The following is a 26,415-nucleotide window of genomic DNA, read 5'->3' on the forward strand; positions in this document are numbered from 1 at the left end:
GGGGGTATCTATACCAGGACAGGGTTCCACACGTATCCACACATACTATTACACTAATGATAATATACTTTTCACACTAACACACTGTGTAATGCGAATAAAACATTAAATAAAACACGACCCCAATGTATCACTGCTTCTGTTCCCCTTAAATGTGTTACATTTACAGAATAGGTAAGATCCAACACAATTTAAACAATTGTTAAAAAGCATAAAATAATAATTAAAAAAAATATTCAACTCTCCTAACTTCAAATATTAGTACAGATATAATGATATGGCCAAGCAATTTGTCAAAAAATGCTTCCACAAAATTAAATTTACCGATTTTTGTAATCTTGGCACGTCAAGCACTATAGCGGTGCCGGTGCTATAATAATATTGCATATCACTTTATATAAGAATTTTGCACATGGTTTTAAGGTGCTGATAATTTTTACTTATCATCAAAACTTGTTCATGTATAGTAATAATTAGTAAACAAATATCAACTTTGAGTATGTGTGTAAAACAAAATACTCCAATTACTGGGATTAAGAATGTTATATGGGAGACGATACTTTTTTCACCCTGCATAACGAGTTCAGATCCATTCATAGACAATCTATTCTAAATAATATTATATTACATCCATACTTTACTAATATCATATTCACGTATCGTTAAACATGTCTCTTTGGATTCTATAAAAACGTAATACTTATTAATCACACTAGTACATTCTAGAAAACAGCGTTCATAAACTATATAAGACGTCTATGAATGAGAATAGCGTTATAATCTATTCATTTGATTTAAAATGTAATATTATAAGGTACATTTGTTTTTCGATTTAATTTTTAAGAACGAAAAATTTTAAAACAAATTATTATAACTGGTTAGTGGTACTTATCGGTCAAGGACAAAGTAGAAATTACTTAATTCATTCAATCTAATTATTTAAAATTAAAATAGTTTAAGAATTAAGAAGTATACCTATCAAGTGTCGTAGCATTTGTACTTGAAAATGTTGTGTTAATGTCTTTGTTTTTTTCATACAAATCTAAAATAATCACCGTTATGTGTACCTATAACAATATTAACAACATTATTGTTATTTATTTTTTTACTTATTATGTATGCATGTTAATAAACAATTAGTTAGGTCCTTCCAAGATTTGACGTTCATACAACTATTATTAGATAAATAAATATCTAACAGTTCCTAATAATCAGGGCTCGGAAGTTGTAGCACTAAAAATGTTACTTTTTAGCTCTTAAATATGCACTTAAAAACTCCAAAATATGCGCTATAAATAGCACAAAAAATCAAAAAATATGCATTTAAATTGAAAAAATTAAATTTATTTTAAAAAGTTAAATGTGATTATACAATTTTATAAAATTGTTGGGCTCGTAGACATCAGGGACTGTCTGGACTAGTTGAATTATAAACCGTTAACAAAATATATATTAAATTACTTAAATATGTTTGTAAAAGTGTAGATCTATTTAATTCCTATTTCCTACCCAAATTAATCATTATTTTCAACAGAATGTGATAATTTCCTATATTTTGTATAATATGTAGGTATATATTATGTATATTAAGAAAATATGCCTAAAAATAGCAAGATAAAATTTCGTGTATGACATCAGAGAAGTGTGATACATATTTTTATCTTACTTTGGATGTTCTAGGACGAACCAAGAAAAATATGCATTTGCTACAACTTCCGAGCCCTGCTAATAATTAACAGAAATAAATTCATAGATAATTGAAATATTTCAACAATAATCGATTTTTTATTTTGTTGGTTAAATAGTTTTTTTAATATGTGGCATACTCAATTATCTATTAAAAATAAAAACGATACTAATGTTTGCACTTTTCATTGATTAATTTTTATTTTGTTTAAGAATTTTTTTCGTATGGCTTGCAATTTACGATAAATTATAACATGCTTCATATTAGACAATTTATAGTGTACCTAGTGTGTTATTCAATTACGAAATGATGTTAAAGATCATTTGATAAACCACGTATTTTCATGGAAAATAAATATTTTTATGAAACTTTTTAAACACCTATACACCTAGTATAGAACTTATTTTATGAAGATTTAAAGATATACATATTATATAGGTTATTTATATTTTATTTAAAATTTGTTATCCTATAGAAATTGTATATGAAAAAAAAATGATAAAATTTAAGTTTATAAGTATGAAAGAGCTAAAATTGATGAAATTTGCATAATTAAATTTAAAAATATATACTTTGATTATTTGTGTAAGAAAATAAGTAAAGTCATTTTAGATTGTGAGTGGACCGATGAATGTATTGATTTTACAATGATGTGTGTTTTTTTTTAAATTTAAAGGCGAGTCTGCATATTTTCATTATTGACTAATATCAACGCAAAAATAATGCTATACCTAGTAGCAATATTATATTAGCTTAAGTTTGTTTGTTATACCTAGGTAATTATAAAATCATTATATATGTGAAAAATAATTCTGTATTGAGCTCAGGAAAGTATAATATTAAATTACAGATTCTGGCACCTCTCATAAACTCATAAAAGTTATTTTTGTTATTTTTACACATTTTTTAAAAATTGAACTTATGTGTAAATTATGTATTTATTATTTTATAGTTCCTAATCAAACACGAACTTTTGGAGCTACATCGCTATTTTAACAAATGTTGAAAAAATATTTTCAATATTGTTATATTATTATCCCTCTTCCATAGTAAGTATCATGTCAAATTAATACATAAATAATGATATTTGATGTTTTACAAATATATTGTACTCCTATAAAATTACCATCCCACTTTCAAAATAAATATTTGTTGGTCCACGTGGCATGTACCATATACAGAGCCCACAGTATTTGTCCTCGAAAAAATCCTATTTGATTATTTTTTCTGTAATTTAAAAATATGTTTTAACTAACTTGAAGACCTTGTTTTTCTAAAAACAAATTAAATACATAATTTATTTTCATTAAGTAGTCATAGAGTTTTTAAATAAATTAAACTATGATTGATTTTTTAAGTGCACAATAAAAAACAAATATTTGAATAATAATAACGTGGCCATAAAAAAGGTAATTTGTGGAAAAACAAAGCGTGAAATACCTGATTTTATAATATTTATTATTTACTACAAAATATGTAAAATAAAATAATTTAGGGTGAAATTACATATTAAATGATAAAAAAAATTATTTGATATGCATCAACTATAATATTTTTGAAATTTCATGTGTTCCACAACAGTTGATAAAAAAAAAAATTCGGAAAACAACGAATTAGGCCAACATAAAAAAAATTTGAGTCAATTTAAATAAACAGTTTTGTTAATGGTAGAAAAATTGTCTATCATATATACAACTATTAACAAATAATTGTCTCGGATTGAACAAAAAATTTGCCAGGAAACATGTAAAGAGACCAATATCTCAATAAAAATGTTTAGATAATAATTAATTGTTAATTTGTATTGTATAAAACAAAAATGTTTTATATTACTATGATGTGTTACAATATGTACAGAACAGGTTTTATTAAACTATTATTTGTATACGCTTTTAATATTATTAATTATATAGATGAGACTGAACGTATTACTTCAAAGTCTAATTTTGGATATTTTCAAAGGTACCTATATGTATTCTATGGTTATTATACTTTTTATCGTTAGTGCAAAGGCAAGAAGAAATCGTTTCTCCCTCGCACAAAATTACTTAATCTGTCTATGTGACACACACATTACACACGCACACTCATACATACACCACATTAACACATAATAATATAATTGTTTTAAATAATAACAATTATTATGTATATAAAATATAATATTATCTTTAACACGATATCATGGATATTATGTTTGCAGCATAGTGTACCTACGACTGATCGTGTTGCTTACAGGCTGTTTGATAATACCTACAACGTTGTAGTTACAATATTTCCGCTGAAGGCGATTGAAAAAAGTGATCGGTCAGGTATGTGTGTGCCCGCGCGCTCGTCGCCCCCTTTACCTGTGCAATATAAGTTTCCACCACAGCCGCCGCCGTCGGTTCATTGTCACACAAGGACAACAGTGAAAGGAGAAATACACACACACACACACACACACACACACACACACATACACACAAACGCCGGCGCGTGCGCAATCTTTCTGATCTCCGTACTCACAAGACACTACAATAATATAATATACAATATGTAACGGAGGTGGTGCTTAGCGTTCTGTGCATATAATATACGTTATGACCTATAGAGAATATAATATTATCTAGTTTAAAGAGCAATATTAAAGAGGATAAGCAAAAAAAAAAAAATTGCATAATAAATTTATTATATTTTAGAGCAATTTTTGTCTTACGTGCACGCGCGTTTCACAAATGTGTTAAGTAATTATCTATAGTCGCCTGAACTTGACTGGAATGCCAAAAGCAATGGGACCTCCGGTGTGTTAATAACACCAAGGCCGAGCGTGTTGTATTATATAAGTATATAGATCACTATACGAATTATTTCAATAATGTCATTTTTTTTTTTTTAATTACTTCAAGCCCCTTTTATCTCTTCCAAGGGTATCTACTATTAATATAATAGGAAGTGCCCAATATAGAATAAATGGATCGCAATCGATTATTATTGAAATCTGGTTATCGTAAACTGAGTTTGAGTATTTTATTATATTTTTTTGTAGGTCATTCAGTTTTATTTAAAAGAATATAAAAAAAAAATTGTATCCTATATAACTATGTTGTAAAAAATTTAGTAAAGAGTTTTCGTATTAAAATAATAATTATGTTACATTTTATGAATATTATGTGTGTCATACTGTCATGTTTAAATCTTTAACTAGGGGATTCATATATTACAGTTATTAACTTAATACGCACATTATAAATTTGTTTATGAGTAAAAAATGTAATTTAAATTATAATTATTCTTAACTATCCTGGTAATCATTTTATTTTTCTAATAAATTTCTATATTTTACAATCTCATATCCTCATTAATCCTATTTGAAAAATAATTATATTTCAGAAAAGACAATTAGGTAAAAGTCTTGATCAACAACATTATTCATGTAATATGAACAAATTACGTTATTCCAGTAAATGAAATAAATATATGCATTAATTTAATCGTCACAATATTAGTTATGACTTCATACGATTCACATAATATACTGCAATATTAATATATATGGCACGTACACGTGCATAGAGAATAAATGTATAGTACAATAAATTGTGTTTCTTATTTCGTTAATTCCAATGTTTATAATATGTATTTTAATAAGTAGGTATTTGAACGAACAGATTATACGTGACTATTATAATAGATCTTTGTATACCATAATTAAATAATGTAATTACGTAATTTAGAACTATGGGTGTGTATCTATATAACATAATATATTATGTATGTATGTATGTAAGTGTGTGTTATGTGTTCATAATATACTTATATTTGATTAGACCCTGTGATTTATTCGAACGATTTATTAATCGTAATTAGTACAAATAAAACAATATTACGATTTTAAACATATTTTTAACTGCACAATATTATACAAGTACGCTCTTCGGACACATATCATTTTATTATTACATTTTCAGTGTTCAATAATAATTAAAATACTAATTTTACTTCAGATAATCATACCTAATAGTAGACATATTTTGTTGACATTCGCATATACCTATGTTGAATTCTCTTGACCCAATTACGTAATGTATGAACCCAAAAAAATATGTTCGCTAAATAATTTTCAATGCACTACTCAACAAACTAGTACGAGTTTGAACAACTTATTAAGCGTGGGAAGAAAAAATTATAATTATTATTCTCTGTCCGTTGTCGTATCTTATGTCCAGTAACGTTTTTTAATCAGCTTCAATCGTGCACAAGCATATACGAGTATGGCTGAGTATGGCTCAAGTAGATAATTATTTGCTAACATTTAGCGTCTGTATGTGAGAATAAATAATTGATGATAACGAATAGTTGATTTTATTATTGCCTCATATACCTTACAGTGATGAAAAGATTTATTTATTTTTTAAAAATTAGGTCAAATGTAGGTGCTATATCGGTTTCATTTTGATTTACACCGTCATATTTTTTGGAATAAATTGGAATAAGTATAGCTGATTACGATTTATTAAAAGTTTTAAATGACGCAATACCTATCGATTTAACTGTATCGTTCAATGAAAATCATTCCTACATAAAAATTTGTTATTGCTAAAGAAAATTAAATGTTACTAATCATTTCCTAATTTACCATAAATTAACTATATTATACATATACTTAACAAATAAATTTAATTTTAACGATTTGAATAAATATAATAATATACTAAGTATTACACTACAGTCGAACGAATATTATAGTAAAGTAAACAATTATTTAAATACTGTAGAAAATAAAATGATTAAAGTTGTTCGTTGAAATGTTGTTTCTTCTAAATTTGTATTTATAAAATAATACCTTGACTATAATATAACTTTCTTTGGAATTTATTTTTAAAAATAGCCATAAAGCTCTCTGACGATTTTGCATTTAATTTTCTATTAAAATATGTATAATGAAATAATTTATGATTGAATATTGTAAGAACAGTAATATTTATTAAAACACAACAAGTAAAATAATTTGAAATAATTATATTTTATTTTGTTTGACGTTTTAATGGTATACTTAATTATATAAGTATTATTGATAATTATCTGGTATTTTATTGTTGTTGTTCTTACTTTAAATGGATCTCAGTTTTCATCTAATCATTTGCTTGAATTATACAATTCTGATTATTATGTTATAATATTAAATTATGCGAAAGAGATTAAAATAATAATTCTATATATGTTTATTTTTAATATACAATATCAAATCATCATTAATTAATATTTAAGTGTTATTTCTTATACACGGGCGCCTAATAGAAAATCTCGCTAAACTACATTATAGGTGGATTGAAATTAAAGAGCTTACCATAATCGGTTGTCGTCAAAACCAATTAATGGGCCCGACTAAGGAGCGGGATAGAGACATTTAATTTTTTTTCTAATATTGGTACAGTGTCTAGACGGTAAGCGATCGACAGCAATGTTGTTATTATGACGCGTTGATATATTTCCCATCGATCAATATTAGAAAATTCACGGCCACCAGAGACACATTACGTGTCTATATTTCACCTCTCAAACTCATCGACCGCAATTAAAATTGATTTCCATGCGTAGCGCTATGTACAGAATATAATATTATTACATAAATATAGACGATGCCCAGGGTCGGTTACATATTGACTTTTACACTATCATAATTATGACGTATTTGTATTCACTGACAGCTTATAAATATTTAGCATATATAGTTACGCTGTGTACCTATACTGTTATTCGCCGTACATAATCGAAATGCATTTAACATTTTAACGTGTATATTATAACATATTTTTATTCGCAGTCAAATAAAATGTCAAATCCTACGTTCGTATTATTATTATTATTATTATTATTGAATTTAATTCAATTTCCGGACCTCGAAGCAGCATACTAACGGGTGCGGGATTATAATATGGGTTCGGCGGTTTGAACCGAGCTTATAATATAATTAAATAATTTAAAATATTACATAGGTTTCCACATGATCATATCTTGAAATTTAGTATAAATAATAGCAAAATTACGATTTCCGTAATAAATTGTTACCGTTAAACGAAATTCTAAGTAGGTAGGTAGTAACCACCCATGCCACTGCAATGAGCATGCGATTCTAATAGATTTAAAAAAAAAAAAAAAATTTTTCTTATTTTAGTAATTTATTTTAATTTAGTCTGTCGCACACTCAAAATATGTTAAATAGGTTCTACTACAAACCAATAACAGTCTCATTTCTCGGATGATATTTATAGTCAAAAGGAACGTAGCGTGAACGCACGGAACAATTCCTAGAGATAATTTCGTATTGTAGTGCGACCGACGTGTTTCACGATGATGGAAATGCCCTCTTGTGTCCGAACAGAATAATTAATGAAGACCCTTTTAAGGGGCTTTGCTACGAGACAGGGGATTTTGATACGGGAAAAGCCAGACGCCATTGTCTGAGGACATCTATGGTTTTCACGCTAAGAAATGGTGAAAAGGGATTTTCTAACGAACATCCGTTTTGAAAAACGCCGTAAACGACTTCCCCCTTGTTTTTCTTGTTACCACGTTATTATGTATGACTTTGAATACAAATGGTTGCGATTGTTAGGCTAGGTTAGATACCGGTTTACCGTTGGGTATTTTACTCAGGTTATTAAGTGAATTCAAAAGAAACCATTTTCGTATCAGTTTCATAAAATAATAAAGATGTAATACTATTAAAATATTTTTTTATTAAACTTAGCCGTACACTCGTACCCGTTGCATCGATCGAAACACATATAATAAGTCTAATGTATTATTTATTACTATTATATAAAATTTCTATTTCATTATATTTTATTATATAAGCAAATTAAAAAAATACGTGTTAGCATTTGATGCATGCGTGTGTGTTTCAGCCGATTACATCGATTGCCTTAAGTGAACTATTTTTAAAAAAAAACATATTTTTATTGGGTTTACATGTAGGTGATTAATAACAATAAATATATATTTATAACGTGAATATATTAATAATAATTATTAGTTTTTTAGGCGTTATTATATAACGAAGTGGTTTGATTAGTATAATATTAAACTGTATCACATTAGCCTATATTATTATAAGGCATGTATCATAAGAAAGTTGCTACCAATATAATCATAATAACATATTGACACTTAAGGTTTAACAATAAATTATGCAGTAGATAGGTGTAAAGATAACACGCAGTTGCTATTTAAAAATTGTTTTAAATCTTAAATTATTCTTATTATATAAATCATATAGATATAATATGTAGGTGTAAATACTGTTGGCTATTGGTAATATTTTTAAGCGCTTTTTGAACATTTGTAAATATTAATGTCCACTTGAAAAAAATCACGATATTGATTTTGGAAGCATATTTACTTAATCCGTATAAACCTGGAGTTAATCTATTTACCTAGTAGTTATTAGTTAACCAACGATGAAAGACAATCATCACAACTTGAAGATAAAATGTCTATATCTAAATTAAATGTTAAAAAATTATTTTTATAACATTTTCAAAAAACGATTTTGGCTTTATTATAATATGTTATTATTACACGTGAGTTATTGAATTTTGAAGTGAAATTGTAGATGATCCTCGACGTTAGTTCAACCGAACGAAAGTCTAATGATTTATATAAATATATATATTTTATATATTATTTAATTTAGGTATTACCTACTGCTATGTCCAGTCATAGTAAAATTAAAAATATAATATAAGTAATAGAAATAATATTACAAAATAGTATAAGCACAGGATTATATCATGAAAATATGATATAATATATTTATCGGAAACTAGATCACTCCGATACTCATTTTCTAAAACCGATATTGCTTAACCTTCCCGAGGGTTTCGTCTTTCGTGCTATCGAATCCACACAACAAGCGGATATTACGCTGTATAATAGGTACTTACATTAATATATTAAATCAGCATGCTAGCTTATACCACCAAAACAGTGATTTACAGCCGCTGTCAGATGACACATCACACGGCTATACGTATTACACAGCTCGTTACCGTAACCGCAATGTATAATAATTTTATTATAATATATACCTACCCACATGGGCTTATATAAATGCATTTTTTTCGCATTATTATATTAATGTTTATCTGCGGTATTCTGCGCTTTCAGATAATAAACACACGTGTCCGTTTGTGTCGTTTGAGACAGATATCGGCCGGCCAGACCGGTCGTCAAGAACCGGTTACTGGGCAAGTCTGCCGCCGCAACTGATGCTGTGCGCTTTCTTTATTCGTTTACACTGCACCGGAGGGGACGTTTGCCCCCCGGACAAAGTGGTCTCGGCGAAGGAGGAGGACGGCGACGATGACGACGATGACAACGAAAGAGAGGGGTTTCGCAACTTAGCGACTGGGTGTTTAGTGATGTAATTCAAACGGTAGCAGTGTTTTGCATTTAGTGTTTAATTGCGTTTTGTAATAATATTATTATCGTCGACGTTTTACCGATATAATATACTGTACCTATGCACAATAATGTTATTGTGGACACTAAAATAATACTAATATTATGTTTTCTTTGACGTTAGCCTTTTCAAATATTATTCACCTCTATCGTATTATTATAATAATAATATATATTATGAATATCGTGCACTGAAAATGCAACATTGGTACCTATTATATGTAGGTAGGTAGGTAGGTACATATTATATACGAGTAAAGTGTATTCGTGGATAACCAACCGCGTCTTCGTGTCGAACGATACGAATGCAATCGGTATATACCTGCAACGGTCCGTGACCAAACTGCAGAGATTGTCCATGGTATATAGGTACAGATGGAAATAAAAATAAAAGGCGAGAGTGTAACATCGGCTGCACAAAAGAGAAAAAGAGATAAAAAGACGGGGAGAGAGAGAGAGAGTTATATTATCCTTTCAATACGATATTTTTTTCAGTTTCAACTGAGGGTAAAAACAGATTGTCTGCGTTTGCCTGGATAATAGATGTGAACACGTGATTAATTACCATTTCATCGTCATTTATCCATAATTCATTAGGTGACATTTTTACAGTATAGTCACAAATGAAACCACGGACGATGGATTTAGACACACGCAATTAGTTAGGTATATTATTTTCAAGAATAAACGTCCAAAATTATATTATCATGCCACTATTTGTATGAGTATACCAGTTTACCTATTATGATAGTTAAATTTCAGAGCTTTTTTTTACTTTTTAACGAACCAATGGTAATTTGTCATTTTTACTACAGTTGTTTAGTGTTTTGGTTAAAAAACAATAATAAGCGTCGTATAATACATTCAAGACGACGGATTTATGAACGTTTGATTTTAAATTTAGTACCAATCTCTTGAAAGTCTCAACCTATATATTAGCATATTATACAATATACATAATATACCATCTGTAACACCTATAAGTAGGTACATGATGAATAGACGAAGATTTACGAAAAGTGAAGTGTGTAAATAAAAATTCAAAAAACAAAACGCTTTATGATTATTTTTTAAAATGTCGTCAAAGTAGGGTCAACATGAAGAATTTGAGACTGAATACTAGTATTATACTGATTAGGATTCAGCCTAGCACATTTTTTTTGTATTATAAAATTAAATTAATTCTTGACAGGATTATTAATATTTCAAAAAACTAAACGCGTATTTACATTGTACCTACGTGTTATTTTGTCCATCTACATTATGTACGAGTACTTTATAATAACACTATCAATATTATCATACCAGTTTATTTAATTAAAAACATAAAATATAACTATTGGCATCACTCTAATATACCTACTGATTACAAAACATGAAGTATTTATTAAATATTTTGTTGTTACGTATATATATTATATTAATTGACTTACAATTAATTATCATCTAGCTATATTTGGGTATATTCTATGGCAATTATTGAAACATTTAAATAAATAACTATTTAATATACCTATTATATGTGTGTAAAAAATAAAGTGTAAAAACTAAAAATAAAAAGTGATTTTAGCAATGAAGGGTGAAAAAATATTTTTAAATATTTTGTGAGCAATGATAACTCATTGATTACAAAATACGATTCTGACTTCTGAGTACAGGACAGTTGTTCTATTGTTAAAATTACTTTTAAAAAGAGTATTTGCCTGATGATAAAATCTTTAATCAACGCACAAATTATTGGGAAATTGAAAAAAAAATGACTGCATTGAAGTGCTGACAAGTGACGATCAATATTTTATAAAAAACTTTTGGAGCTATTTTAGTCACAAATTGAATTATATTGTATTATTATCACAATTTAAAATAGTTTGTTGAAATATATTATTATGTTAGATAAAAAAAAATTTCAACAGATAAAGATTAATCTAGATAGGTACTTAAATAATATTTTAACCTTTATTTCAAAAGTAATTTAATGTTTTTGTCTCTTTCTGTTTTCTGTATTTATATTTATATTAAATTAGTTTTCAAAAAAAAAAAAAATTAATTACAAAAATAGCTTTTAAGTTTTTCATTAGAATAATGTAGTTGAAAATTGCAATAAAATAAATTACGCTAATTTTACTATAACCATTTTAAAATACTTAAATACTCGTAGTTGTAACCGAACATTTTTTCATAACGTATTTGTCCTATTAATTCTAGTAAGATTCTAAATTGTTATTATACTATGATTATTTTACTTATTTGTTGGTGAATAAATTACTTATCTGAGCAAAAAATGATTTAAAATAATCTGTAATAAAATATAATAAATTAAAACTTTTGCTTTAACTGAAAATGAAAACAATTATTTAATATAATATATATTTATAATTTTCAATTAAATTTATCCAAAGATCCCCCAATATTTTAAATAAGTGGTTTTATTTATAAAAGTGAAAGCCTTATAATATTTTGATAAAAATTGAAATATTATACCTATCTAAATAATACAAGACACTGACATTAAAGTAAAAAAAAAAATAAAATTAATTAACATGCATTTTTTTACTTATAGTACATAGATTTTTAATTATATAATATTACAAATAATATTTTTGTTAAAATATATAAAAATCACTATTAATGAAAAATAAAGGAATGTTCGAAAATCAATAAAATATTACATTCTAAAATTTTGTTTTCAAACATTTTGACATAAATAAACTATTTATTTTAATTACATCCAACTCGATACCTCATTATATTAATATATTTATACCTACATCAGAAGTTTCATCAAACAATTAATGACATTAGGTGAATTTTTTAGAGACTGAAATGTCGTAAAACTAATAACCTGAACTTAAATAAAAATGTTTCAAAATAAATCTCGTATATAAATTAACACAATAAATTGATCCGATTTACATATTGTTTATTAAATCAAGAATATGCCAATTTATATTCAATTTTAAGTCTTTAGAGGATTAAGGGCTAAATGTAGAAATAAATAATAAATGAGTTTTCTCCTTACAAAATGTTGTTACTTAAAATTTAAAAAAAAAACAATAGTTGTTACTTCTAGTTAAAAAGATTCTGATAGTTAATTTTATATGAATGCCAAAGTATTTTATTGTATTATCAAAATATATTTTTAAAAAACCAGAATTTAGCACTACTTTCGTTTTGTTCACATTGTTTTTGGTAAGATATTAAGACATTTACCATGAAAATCAAAACCTGAAAATATTTTGGTGAAATTGCCTTTTTAAAGTACTTTAATATATTTGTGTCCGATCTCTAATATATTATGCTCTTCTAAGAACCAAAAACATGTCTTTAAAAAATGTGTATGTATTTTTAGATTTATGTAATAAAATTAGTTTCAAATGTTTAATTAATTTAAATTAACTGTGGTTAGCTGATCACACCAGAATTTAATTTATATCATTATAGAAATTAATTTTATGTTCTCATTAAATTTCAATTCAATTTATATTGGATAATGTGTTTTTTTTTTTTAAATTTTTAAATGTAAAATGTAAAATAAACACAATAATGTAATTTAAGTACAAAATATTAAACGTAAATTACGGTATAACTCTATGATACATCATTATATTATATTTAAATGACATGGAACATGTGTAAGGAAATCACCGTCAAGTTTTTTCATATTTGATTGACATTGAGACACTTAAATATTTTATCAAATTTTAATCATGTTTTTATAATAAATATCATGTATAGAATTTATAACGTATAAGTCATAAAAAATGAATGTTTCCTTCATTGATCAATGCCGGTCTTTAACAAGGAAACCAAATAAATCTTGTATGTTTAACATACTGCTATAATGTTACTAGAAAGAAGGACACATAAAAAAAAAATAAAAATAATAATAATGGTGTTTATGACCAGATTAGTCGTTTGAGTAGAAAATTATAACTTACCTAATACCTACGGTACGTATAATATAAATAGACATTATAATATATATATATATATTATTGAATGTCGATTATCATATAAAATTATTCATGGTGGTTATCGTCGCGTTTAACACCGCCCTCAATTTTGAATGCAAATGTTTCAATTATAATTATTGTTTTCGAAATTTTAACGGAATGTTAAAAAGTGCAGAATAATGTCATAATAGAAATTATCGTCGATTATTTTAAATAAAAACATTAAGTTTTAGGAAAATTTCTATTCATTGTTTTTGAAAAACTTGAGGCACGCAATTAAAGTTTTTCCTATTAACAAAATTAAAAAGAACTGAAAATAATATTATATTTTATTGTCCAACGAAAAATTAATCAAACTTGTATAAATGAGGTTCATCACGTATAGAAATAAAAACCACCGTATAGTTTTATTCAAACAAAAATTAATTTTACGGCATTAAGACGTCACGTCAAGTATGGATTTGTTTTAGAATTATGTATTTTTAGACATTTTTAATGTGCAGTAAAAATCTTTATGAACAATAGATAAATTAACCATGTCTGGACATTTTTTCAAGTTGGTACTTATAATATTATAATACTAGTTTTTTTTTGCAAAAAAATACTGAACAACTGTGACAAAGTCTTAACGTCGAAGAAATGTAAGAAAGTGTGGACGTTGGTTTTTATTCAGTATCATAACACATTTTTAGCACGTACACGCAGCTCTCTCGACAGATTTAATACATTTAAAACAAAATATTTACTGCTGTTATTCAATAAAATATATTATAATATTTTGTTCTAATGTAAACTTGGTAATAATGTACAATTTGTACATTTTGAACGCTGAAAAATTTTTATAGATATTTATGTGCAATGCAATGTCCACATAAAAGCACTGCAACACTAATATTCCGTTTGTTTCTTGGAAGCATTTCTATAATTATTGTTTAGTATCGTTATACTTACGTTCCATACATTCAGCAACCTTCCCCGATCAGTTTTACTTATTTCCAGGATAAAATATTTTCTCGAGTTCCGCAGCTTTATAATTCGCACGGAACTTTTATAATAATATTCGTCTATCCATGTATACATTAATCGAATATTATAACCATTATGGTTGTATTTACACATTAAGTTGCTATAAATGATAATGAGAAACAAACCCGTAGACAATGTGTAAATGGTTTTGAGCAATTGTTAAACGTTTTACAATATAATGGGTAGGTCGTATGTCAATATGGATATCAGCTGATATCTAACTAGTTAGATCTCAAATTACACAATATTAATATATAATATTACGTATAGATACGTAATTCGAATATTGACGAAAAACCCTGTAATATTATTTTACACTAGGTATACTATGCTGAATAATAATATTATATTATAATAGGTCGTAAATTAATTGTGTTCAGCGGTTAATTATCGATCTGTCTACTGATCGCATTAAACCGGTCGTTTATCATAATATTTTAATGTATCATATAGTTTTACAGTGGAACGAAATCGGCAACGCATAATAATATCAAAATATGGTTGTCCGACGAACCGAGCCGATAATATAGTCGCGATGCTGAAGATTAGCGGGCGTTGTGCTGGTACAGAGGTACCTGTAACCGTATACCGCGTAATATATTATTGGGTTTGCAGGTTGCTGCGGTGCCTTTCATTGCTACATCTTTGTGCAGGCGAACCCGAGGATATAAAGGTATCTGGTATACGCGGTTCTAGCACGGCGGTGTTGTATTTTTTGACCTGTGTGCTCAGATCGGGTACCCGACAATCAGATCAATCATCACGTCCTTTACAATATTATAATTCTACAAAACGTTATATAATAATATCGTACACGAACGCGATTCAACCGACCACTATGTTATAATAATATTATACATAATCTCATACGAGTGCATTATAACAATATATTGTTCACACGTCTCGCCGATGCATTATCGACATTGTACTATTCTACTTATTTAATACGCTGAATCATATTGTTATTTAAAAATAAATACCGCGTGTACGGTGTTATGATTTATACAGGTTAATACATACCTACTACAACAGTATTACAAATAAGAACACGTGTGATGTTGCGTTCAAAACATTACCGTACCTACGTCCTATTTGAATAATATATATCGGTATATTATAATATTAATATTATTATCAGTGTATAAAGTACACTGGTTTCAGGTGGATTTCAGATGAAATAATCGACAACCCGATGTTGAAATCGAGCGCATGCAGGTTTGCGATACGCTCGTTTTTTGTATATTAAAGTCTTACACGACCAGAACGGATTTTTATCATCGTATATATTTTTATTCAAACCGACTATTACGTTCGTCGTACTTAGTATAACGTGTTCGAAAAATATCAGCATCGTGTCTATGATTCATATCGCGAGCCATCGATGATTCTAACTTGAGCGTGTACACTGTGCAGCGATTGATAAAATACCTACCTACCTACTGAGTTTAACACTGCTGAGAGTTATTGATCATCCACGATTTTAGTACAAGATAATAATAATATATATCATATTATATTAGAAGTATTTTAATTAAATTGAAATATAACTGTACCAATATTATTTATGTTAATTATTTTGCTGCTAATGTACGCAATGTAAATAATAAATAAATAATATTAATAATCGTTCAAAAAAAACAATTCATACTTTAAAAAAAAAAAAATATTAGTGAAAAAACAATATAGAAAGCAATTTATATAAATAAATAAAAATATATAACCAGTAGTTTCAACTATTATAGGTTCATGTTTTTTGTTTTGATTCATTATAAAAAAAAAAAATAATAATAATAATAATTGCGTATCAAATATTTTGGTCATAAATATAACGAAGATAATTTTCAAATATTTCATACTTTTAGAACAATAGATTAATTTAATTTTGAGTGTATTTACACACATTTTTAAGAAGCTTTCTTACCTCGTTTCTTACTTTCAATGAATTAATTTTAAATACATGATAAAAATATACTTTATAAATATAAGTTATGAGGTTCTAATGTGAAGTGTTTTCCTTATGTGTGTAGAGTAGAGCTTTACAACTTTTGTAAGGACATTAAAATACTTGGAAACGAGACACAAAGATGTATATTTTTACAATATAGTAGTTTTATTTTAGAAAATTGAGAAAAAGTACCAACACCAGTAAATATAGACAGAAGACTGACTGAGATACTACTTTTTTACATTAATGAGAATTATAAAAACCTTAAACATTATTTTATAATTATCTTTTATTTATACTGAAATTAAATAGTGTACATTTTTGGAAGCATGATGTTTTTGCTGGTTTTTACTATAGAAAATGTGTCAAGTATACACAAGATTTATCGCGTGTACGAAAAAAAGCTCTAAAAACGTTTTATAATTATTTTATAACCAATGTTTAAAATATTCATAATTATTTTTATCAAATGTGTAATGGAAATTAGTCCTACAGAAAATTTTATCAGCTTTTTACAAGATGAGTTATCATTCCGTATTTCTTCTGTGGCTAATAAATAATAATATCTACTTCCTATTCTTTCCATAACAATACAAGTAAGTACTTAATTGTTTAAATTTATAAACAAAATTCAGCCCACAAATCGTTAGATATGTATGACGTTTGCCTTTAATATTTTAATTGATGTAGTTATTGACATAATACAATTTTACTCTTAAAGTCATCCGTTGGGATTAAAAACAAGTGGTTTGGATGTAATATTTTGTAAAGGTTCAAAATCTATTGTCACATTTGAGATAAATTAAATATTGTTTTTCTCTTTGATTGAATATTTGTGTTCTATGAAACATTTTCAATTCAGTTTATAAATATATATATTATATTAAACAAATTTGTAACAATTCAAAGACTAGAGTAATAAGTAATAATTATTATACATTTGTACCTACTATTATTATATTTTATTTTTACAAATGTTCATAAATTTTAAATTTTAAGACAATATTATGTTATCTATAAGTTGTTAAGTGTGACAGTTATTTTGACGGTTCATAGGAAAAAGTGAAGTACAGTACAATTCTCAATATTTATGGAGAATATGATATTATATCATTTGAATAAAATTACGGTATTAAAAATGACAAATAAAGTTAGCTCAGATTATTTCAAAGTGGATAGTTCTTATACAATGCGTTTGAGGTAAAAAAAAAAGATCACCTAAATCTTCTTGTCCTGAAAAATTTGTTTTTTCAGCCAAAATGTCTTTACCTAAATTAAACAAAACGAAAATCTGACTTTTTTCATGTACATCTATCATGTACATGATGTTTCTGGTATTTAATAACTGGCGAGGCCGAGTGAATTGGAGCAGTGGTCTACCCTCCAACCAGGTAAAATGCGTATAATATTACACGGTGACCGTGAGGAGACAAAATTAGCGTGTGTACAAAAAAAAAAAATGGGAAAAAAACCGTAATATCTGTATGACTACATGGAAAATGATAAATTATCAATGTGTACATCCGGTTCAACCTTAACCGCGGCAATGTTGACGGGAGGGGCGAGGGGGTCACCGGTGACGGTGGCCGGGTTCGACGAAAACAACCGTGGTATTACGTCTAAACCTCGAAAAAAAATTAACTGAAATGGCGCTTACACCCGGCGACGACGCCGGAGGACAAGTAGGGCGTGTTTGGTGCGTTTGTCCTTCGTCCTCGCCGAAAAACCGACAGAGCCCCCTTCTCCCCCGTCAGAAACCACCATCACATCGAGACTATATAAATCGGTTCACCCACATTTGCCAACTATCAATCACCAACGTTTGATCTGTAACTGTCGCAATTCAAGCACACAAATACAGCCACTAAAACCATCAAAATGGCATACATGGTAAGTGACTATAATGGATAATATTATATAATTTATAATTTAAGTTTTTTAATAGGTACGTTTCATGTGCTCAAAGTTTGGTTTTGACTTTGCAATAGAAAAAAAAATGAATAAATAAATAGAATATATTTTTCAAAGCGTATGCAACTTTCATGACTTTATGCTCTCTGAAATCCTATGGCTTTCGTTGTGTTCCGCATTGCGACGGTTTCCGACTGGACTTTGCATCCGGCATTTTATGTGGATATAATCATACGTGGATTCAGTACTTATATGATTCTGTATAACTCTATTTATTATTAATCTTATTACTAGGTACTAATCAACGATTCTGTATAAAAATTCTTTGCGATATATTATTCTGGTGCATAGAAATGTTTCACGGATGATTTACTGTATATGGTTGGCCCTTGTCGAGAATTGTATGCATTTCAAACAATTTGTTGTGGTTTAATTTAAATCTGCACACTCGTTAATGCAGTTTAGTTTTAATATTTAATTCACAGTAAAAATAATCGTTATTCACTGTTTCAAATTAGACGAGGTAGATTTCTAAATTAAATACTTTTACCTATATTTTGTATTATAGAAAATATAAGTTAAAAATGTACAGCTTTTGGCTATCATCGTACGCTTATTATTATACTGTAACAGTGCAACACACTCTCGTTCGTAAATAGTAAATAGTGTAATTTGGTATACATTATCTGCCTAGTAATTCAAGATATTTGTACTTATTGTTATGAATTCATTAATATTTATCATTATTATACATCGTTAAAATAAATACACATTGTATTTAGTCACGTTTAAAAGTACTTAAATGCTTAAACTTATTTTGTTTGGACTCGGTTAAATCTCAAATATATTAATAAACTGTCAGATACTTGCTCGCTATGGTTTATAATAAATAACTACGTAGTAAAATAGAGACTATATTAAGACCAATGTGTATATATTATTATAGTTTCTACGTATATTTTTATTACAAAACTTATGTAAGACATAGTTCTGGAAAACTTAATTAAATTAAATCACTTCCAATTCGTTTTGTAATACTGCCATGTTCTATAAAATTTGATTAGAATAAATTATAATTTTCAAAAAATTTTTTTAGTACCTACTTGGCTATCTATTAATATTAATAATATTATATTATACATACAATAGTGGTTAAACACACACTAAAATAAGTTATTTAAAGTAAAACAATTATTTTTTTTTTTTTTTAAATGCTGAATTTATTACTTTTTAATAGTTTTGACTGAAACAATATAATCATTATTGTTTATTAGCCATACATTGAATAAAGATAGACTATGTTTTGTTAAAATATTAAACTATTTGCTCCTAATATCATAATAGTTGATAATGGGTAATTGGCAAAATAAAAATTGCTTTAAAGTTGTTCACTTGAAACATCCAATTTAAGAATAACATTTTAAATAGCTAATATAAATAAAATAAATCAAAGTTACTTATTATTAAAACAATTTAAAAAATAAAAGTTTTATGAATTCAAGATAGATTATTCTATATAAATATTTAAAATGTTGACAAGTCATTACCTGTATAGTATATATTTTACTTAAGTGAAACAAACCGGCGATAAATTTAAAACATTTTTTTTTAAATTATGTATTCTTATGCTTTTTGTAGTAGGTAATTGATTGAGATGTTGTTATCTAGGTACCTATATTTATTTGTATTTATAAATACAATATTGATGGTTAATAAGTTATAACAGTAGGGGTATTGTATAATATATATGGTATACAAAATTATAACTTATAACACAACAATAATGGTAATTGTATTTGGGTTATAGTTCGTAGTCATCGCCGCCTCCATCTTGGCCACCGCCTACGGATCTCCCGTAGCAGCACCCATCTACGCCGCTGGCCCAGCTTACTCTGCACCTGCATACGCTGCTGCCCCGGCATACGCTGCACCCTCTTCATACTCTGCTCCTTCTTACAAACCCGCTTACAAACCAGCAGCATACGGACACGAATCTTACGATGCCCCAGCTCCATACAACTTCGAATACAGCGTAAACGACCCACACACCTACGACGTCAAGAGCCAATCTGAATACGCCGACGGAAACGGTTACGTCAAGGGATCTTACAGCCTTTTGGAAGCCGACGGTTCCACCCGTACCGTTGAATACACCGCTGACGACTACAACGGTTTCAACGCCGTCGTCAAGAACGAAGGTGGATACAAGGCCCCAGCTTACGCTGCACCAGCATACTCTGCACCAGCCTACAAGGCCCCAGCCTACGCTGCCCCAGCCTACGCTGCACCAGCCTACAAGGCCCCAGCCTACGCTGCACCAGCTTACTCTGCACCAGCCTACAAGGCTCCATCTTACTCCGCACCAGCCTACAAAGCCCCATACTCTGCTCCCTCATACTCTGCCCCAGCCTACAAGGCCCCAGCATACGCTGCACCAGCTTACTCCGCCCCAGCTTACTAAGCTAAATTTTTGACTTTTTAAAACAAAAATGTCAGTTCTAATTTATTGTTATTTATTTATTTAAATGTAAATATAATAAACAATTAATATTTGCAAATCCGTAAAACTCAACGTGTATTTATTTATTTGTTTTTTATTAAAATCCTACAACGCTTACTTCGTATCATACGAAAGACTGCAAAGAGTCTAACCATGATACAAAATAATAAATAAATATTATATTTATATTAAATTAAAACGTCGAGTTTCAAACATGAAAATGTGATTGAACATATGTGGTCATTAAGATTTACATTTAATGTGAGAACTATAATAGTGATCCAATTATGAATGGCTTAAAACTAGATAGGTAACACATTGCACAATTTTTAGTAAATTAAAGAACATAAGCTACGGAGCGAGGATAAATATAATTATTTGTGAATTACGACTACTGAGCCTTGTTCAAATGTAGAACTACAAGAGTTTATTAACAATTGAGTAATGCATTTGTCCTTGATCCAGCGGATTTAAGCGATTAACTTGCTAACTATGCCTTCTACATAATTCCATGTCAAATATATTATATATATCTTATACTTATAAGATCACCTCAATATGAGATTATGAACTATTATGTATGAATGGTTGACTATGAATGAGTTGGATTAGGTTAGGTTAGGAGAAAATCTGTGAAATATCTAATCATATATATGCAACAAACATTAACTACAATTTGGCCGATATAAATGTATTAGGTAGTAACTATTATAGTTACCTATTGCCAAGGCAAAATTATAGGAAAATGTTTATTTAAACATGTCACTATTCGAAGGTATTGCAAATTTAAATAGAATTTTCCTTTAAAAACCTGTTCCAAACACTACACTATCCATGATATTATAAGAACTTACAACATTGAATTTGACATTCAGGACAACTGTTTATTATCACTTATGGTATTATTTGATAATTTAGGAATGTAGGTATAGAATATTTTCCACAGACAATTTATACTACGAATAAGCTTATTAAGCTTAGTTTTTAATCATTTTCATAAATAGTCATAGTATAAGCTTTGATAGTGCGGCAGCCTTCAAGACTATATATACATTGATTATTTTTAAAGCTGCAGCATGCGTATAAAATATATTCGACTACATGTCTATGTCAATGATGACCTGTATAACAGTAGGTATACATGTTAAAATTGGTTTAAATTATTTTTCACGCTTTAACAAGCTAAAAAAAAATCTATCTTTGGCCAAAAAATAATATTAATTATTATGCACATACAATGTAGTGATGGCCAATATTATTATTTTTTTTTTTTAATATAAAATGTGTATTTTCCATTTTTGATATTTCTATTAAGAAAATTACTGAATAATATTTATATATAAGAAAGTTAGATGTGAACATAACTACTTACTTAAATATTAGTTACTATACTAATAAAGTAACATCTGATTCAAATACTACTAAACTATTTGAATAAACATTATTTTTTCAGTAAAGCTGTTGCTATTATGTATAATATCAAAATATATTGACAAATTTAGTCGTTGTAAGTTTTTGTTTCAGTTTAATATTCAGTTATAACGATATAATACACGATATTTTAAATAGTAACGAACTTGGTGGTTCGTCTTGACTAGGATATGTACTCATCTCAATATATATTATTTTTTTGAAAATCGTACGTTTAAATAAATTAACAATCATATACTCAAATGCTCTGAATATTGTAATGTTACTATAACACTAATGATTCCATCGTCACCATAAAAAATGACAGTGTCATAAATATTGCATATTCGAATGGTTACAAAGGAATATGTTACCAAGATTTAATAATCTCCAAAACGACTAACCATTAATCAATCAATTGTTTGATATTTTGTTGCACCTATACTATTACCATATTGTATTTCAGACCAATTTATTACACACGAGTGACTAGTTAGTTCTGAAATTACCTTATCCCTGAGGACAATATGCTGACTAGGTGCATCAATTATTAATACGTATGTTCCAAAATATGTTGATCGTGTTACGGTTTTGTTACGTACGTAACCTTTAATGGTACACATAGGTACATATTGTATACATATTATTATCTATGTGTAAATATGTGCATTTATATGTATAGATTCTATTATAAGTTATAACAATAACTGTAATATGAATTATAAGCCAACATCGACTGACCTATTGAATGCAACAAGAATACAATACATAATATTATAATGGAAAAATGCACATTGCACGCGTATATTAAATTGCATTCCTAAAATGAATGAATCACGAAATAACAATTTATAACAAATTGTAGCATGTTCCATAATGTGAATAATAAAATATCAATTTTTATCCACAAACACTAACAATAATGAAATAAAATCTTGTTAAGATGGTAAACAAAATATCCAACTACCATAAAATATAAGTACAAAATATTTAATACCATACTCGAACTGATGTCTAGGTAATAATAGAACGCTAAATAATTATTATCGAGTTCAATGAAGTTTATACTTTATTTAAGAACTCACATTAAGGAATTCAATTTCTTTTGCTTTGTTTTATTACCTAAACTATAATAGTTAACTTCGTCCCGGGAATAATTTATTTGTTGGATATCACTAAAAAAAAAGTTTATAACTAAGTCTCGTAAGCTGAGTTATATTTGTGTTAGAAAACGTCAACATTACAACACTAACACAATAAAAACTAAAGCAATAATAATAAAACGCCAAACCATTCAATGATGAATGAATCAGCTGTTGTATCTTATATTATTATACGTCATAGTGTTTCCGTTGTTACGCTGTCTTAAATGTGTATATTTAATATTATTTTAAATTTAATGAAATACTAAAATTTAGAGTACTATCAATATTAAAACATTTAGTAACTATAATAATTTAAAATATTCTAAATTATAAATATTCACTTTCATATAATATTTTATTTTTAATGAAACAATAAAAATTAATAAATGTTTCATCTTCAAAAGTTTAATCTTATTTGAGGTTGTAATGAAAAAAAGCAGGTAAGTGGATGTCGCTCTGATGTACAGTAGATTACAAGTGGGTCATTGTATAATGGATTGTATTAGACTTGAATTCAATGATATAATATCATTGTATAAGAAAAACGATTCTGGGCGGAGACGGTTTGTCAGCCTGGATATTTTATATTGTTATTATTTATTTTATCATGTAAGTTGAAATAATATTATAATATTATAATTTTTTATTCGTTTCTACAGTAATAAACAAAGCATTAGAAATTAAAATCCCATTTTTATCGTTTTTACGTAATTTCCGTTGGTTATTCCCGTGGCGTTACATAACTATTGAGAAAATCGAAAAATGACCTCTTTAAAGTACCATTTTGATCCAATTTTCTAAAAGATAAGGTACTATAATATGTTGAAATCGAAGCACTTCTTCTGGTAGAATTTTGTATACAGGATATAAAAAAAAAATAAATAAACACGATTGTAAAACCAATAGCTCCCTCGCTCCACTCAGAATCTAAAAAATGATTTATGTATTTTACTCGATATCAATGCTTGATGTAAATAACTAATTATTATTAGTTAATTATAACTTATTATTTTAAAGGAACTGTTATTATTTAATTAATACAAACATAATTTTTAAATAATGATAACACTTACTGTGGTAGTGTGGTTACTGTTTGGTTGTAATATCTACTTTATTCAATAATTTCGTAAGAAAAATACTACTAAATATTATGTTTAGATAATAGCAAACAATTTTATACTTAACATGTGTCAACAAAAATCAAAATTGTCTTCGATAAATTCTTAATTATGTTGAATTAATTAAATATATAAATATATATCTAAATAAATTTTTTTTTAAACGTATTGTCAGTTGCCATGATGACATCATTCGTTACCATAATATTATGATGTACGCGTAAATTATACATACCTATGATAAACGAAATTCGTTTCGGAATTCCTCGCAATTAAAATGTCATGTTCGGGATCCAATGTCTTCATACTCATTAATATGTTTATACCATTTTTTTTTTTTTAATTTTGACTATTATGGTAATTTTTCCAAAACCATTTTTAAACCGTACCTAGTTAATGATTTTTATTTATTTTTCGTTTTATTTTTATTATACTGTTATCTTTTTTAAAATATTAAATAATTCTATAAAAGAAGCATTAGAACTGTTTTATACAATATGTCTCGTCATGCCCCTATCGTACACAGTTTAGTTTTGATAAAATCATAAATATTTTAAAATTATAAAATTATATACGAAACATAAAATACGTCGTCAATCTGAAACATTTTAGATAACGCTGTTGCTAGGTATCTTTATAGTTGTTTCGCAGACAACGATGAACGAATACGACATTATAAAATCATTAAATTCTCGTCTTCGATAAGAATCTTAGGTATATAATATTATTATGGTGTTAACTGTTTAGTGAATATCAAAAATCAACACATAGTCACCGTACTTGCTATTGTGTATATTTTATCATACCTATTCTAATATACATAATAATATATGTTTATGTATGCTCTGTAATTGCACAAAGCAATATTACTGTTTGAAATAATACATAATTAACATATTAACCACATTTTTATGTAACTGGAACGTCTCAATAATTATAACCCTGTCAGTCTATTATTAAACACAAGTAACACTAACATAAAAGTAACGGAAAATAATATTACAAAGATTATTCGTACGTTATTGTGTTCACGCGTAAGTACTTACCTATATAACATTTCATAATAAATCTAAGCACCTTTTGTTTTTATTTTTTTTCGGATAGTTAGCATGTCATATTCAACGAGTTATTTTTATCGTCGTGTCTTGTGCGTGTTGTAGCATGCAGTGAATACAACATTTTAAAAAAAGTTAATAAACGCGTATTATTGCAAGTGAATAATTAAATGAGTACAGCGAGACATGTATAAATAACTTATTACCTAATTAAATTTTA

The 26,415-nt window shown here is 27.5% G+C and overlaps 2 protein-coding genes across 2 annotated transcripts in view; both read left to right on the forward strand.

Annotated features, from left to right (window-relative positions):
- The window catches only part of LOC107884997 (cuticle protein 19), a 242,218-nt gene that overhangs the window by 62,533 nt on the left and 153,270 nt on the right, over positions 1 to 26,415 (forward strand). The window lies entirely within an intron of this gene.
- On the forward strand, positions 18,864 to 21,534 carry LOC100165741 (cuticular protein). Its single transcript, NM_001134286.1, has 2 exons — positions 18,864 to 18,946; positions 20,775 to 21,534. The coding sequence occupies exons 1-2, from the start codon at positions 18,935 to 18,937 to the stop codon at positions 21,426 to 21,428; spliced, it is 666 nt and encodes a 221-aa protein (NP_001127758.1). The 5' UTR covers positions 18,864 to 18,934; the 3' UTR covers positions 21,429 to 21,534.

Source organism: Acyrthosiphon pisum, chromosome A1, assembly GCF_005508785.2.
Source record: "Acyrthosiphon pisum isolate AL4f chromosome A1, pea_aphid_22Mar2018_4r6ur, whole genome shotgun sequence".
In the NCBI taxonomy this organism is placed as follows: domain Eukaryota; kingdom Metazoa; phylum Arthropoda; class Insecta; order Hemiptera; family Aphididae; genus Acyrthosiphon; species Acyrthosiphon pisum.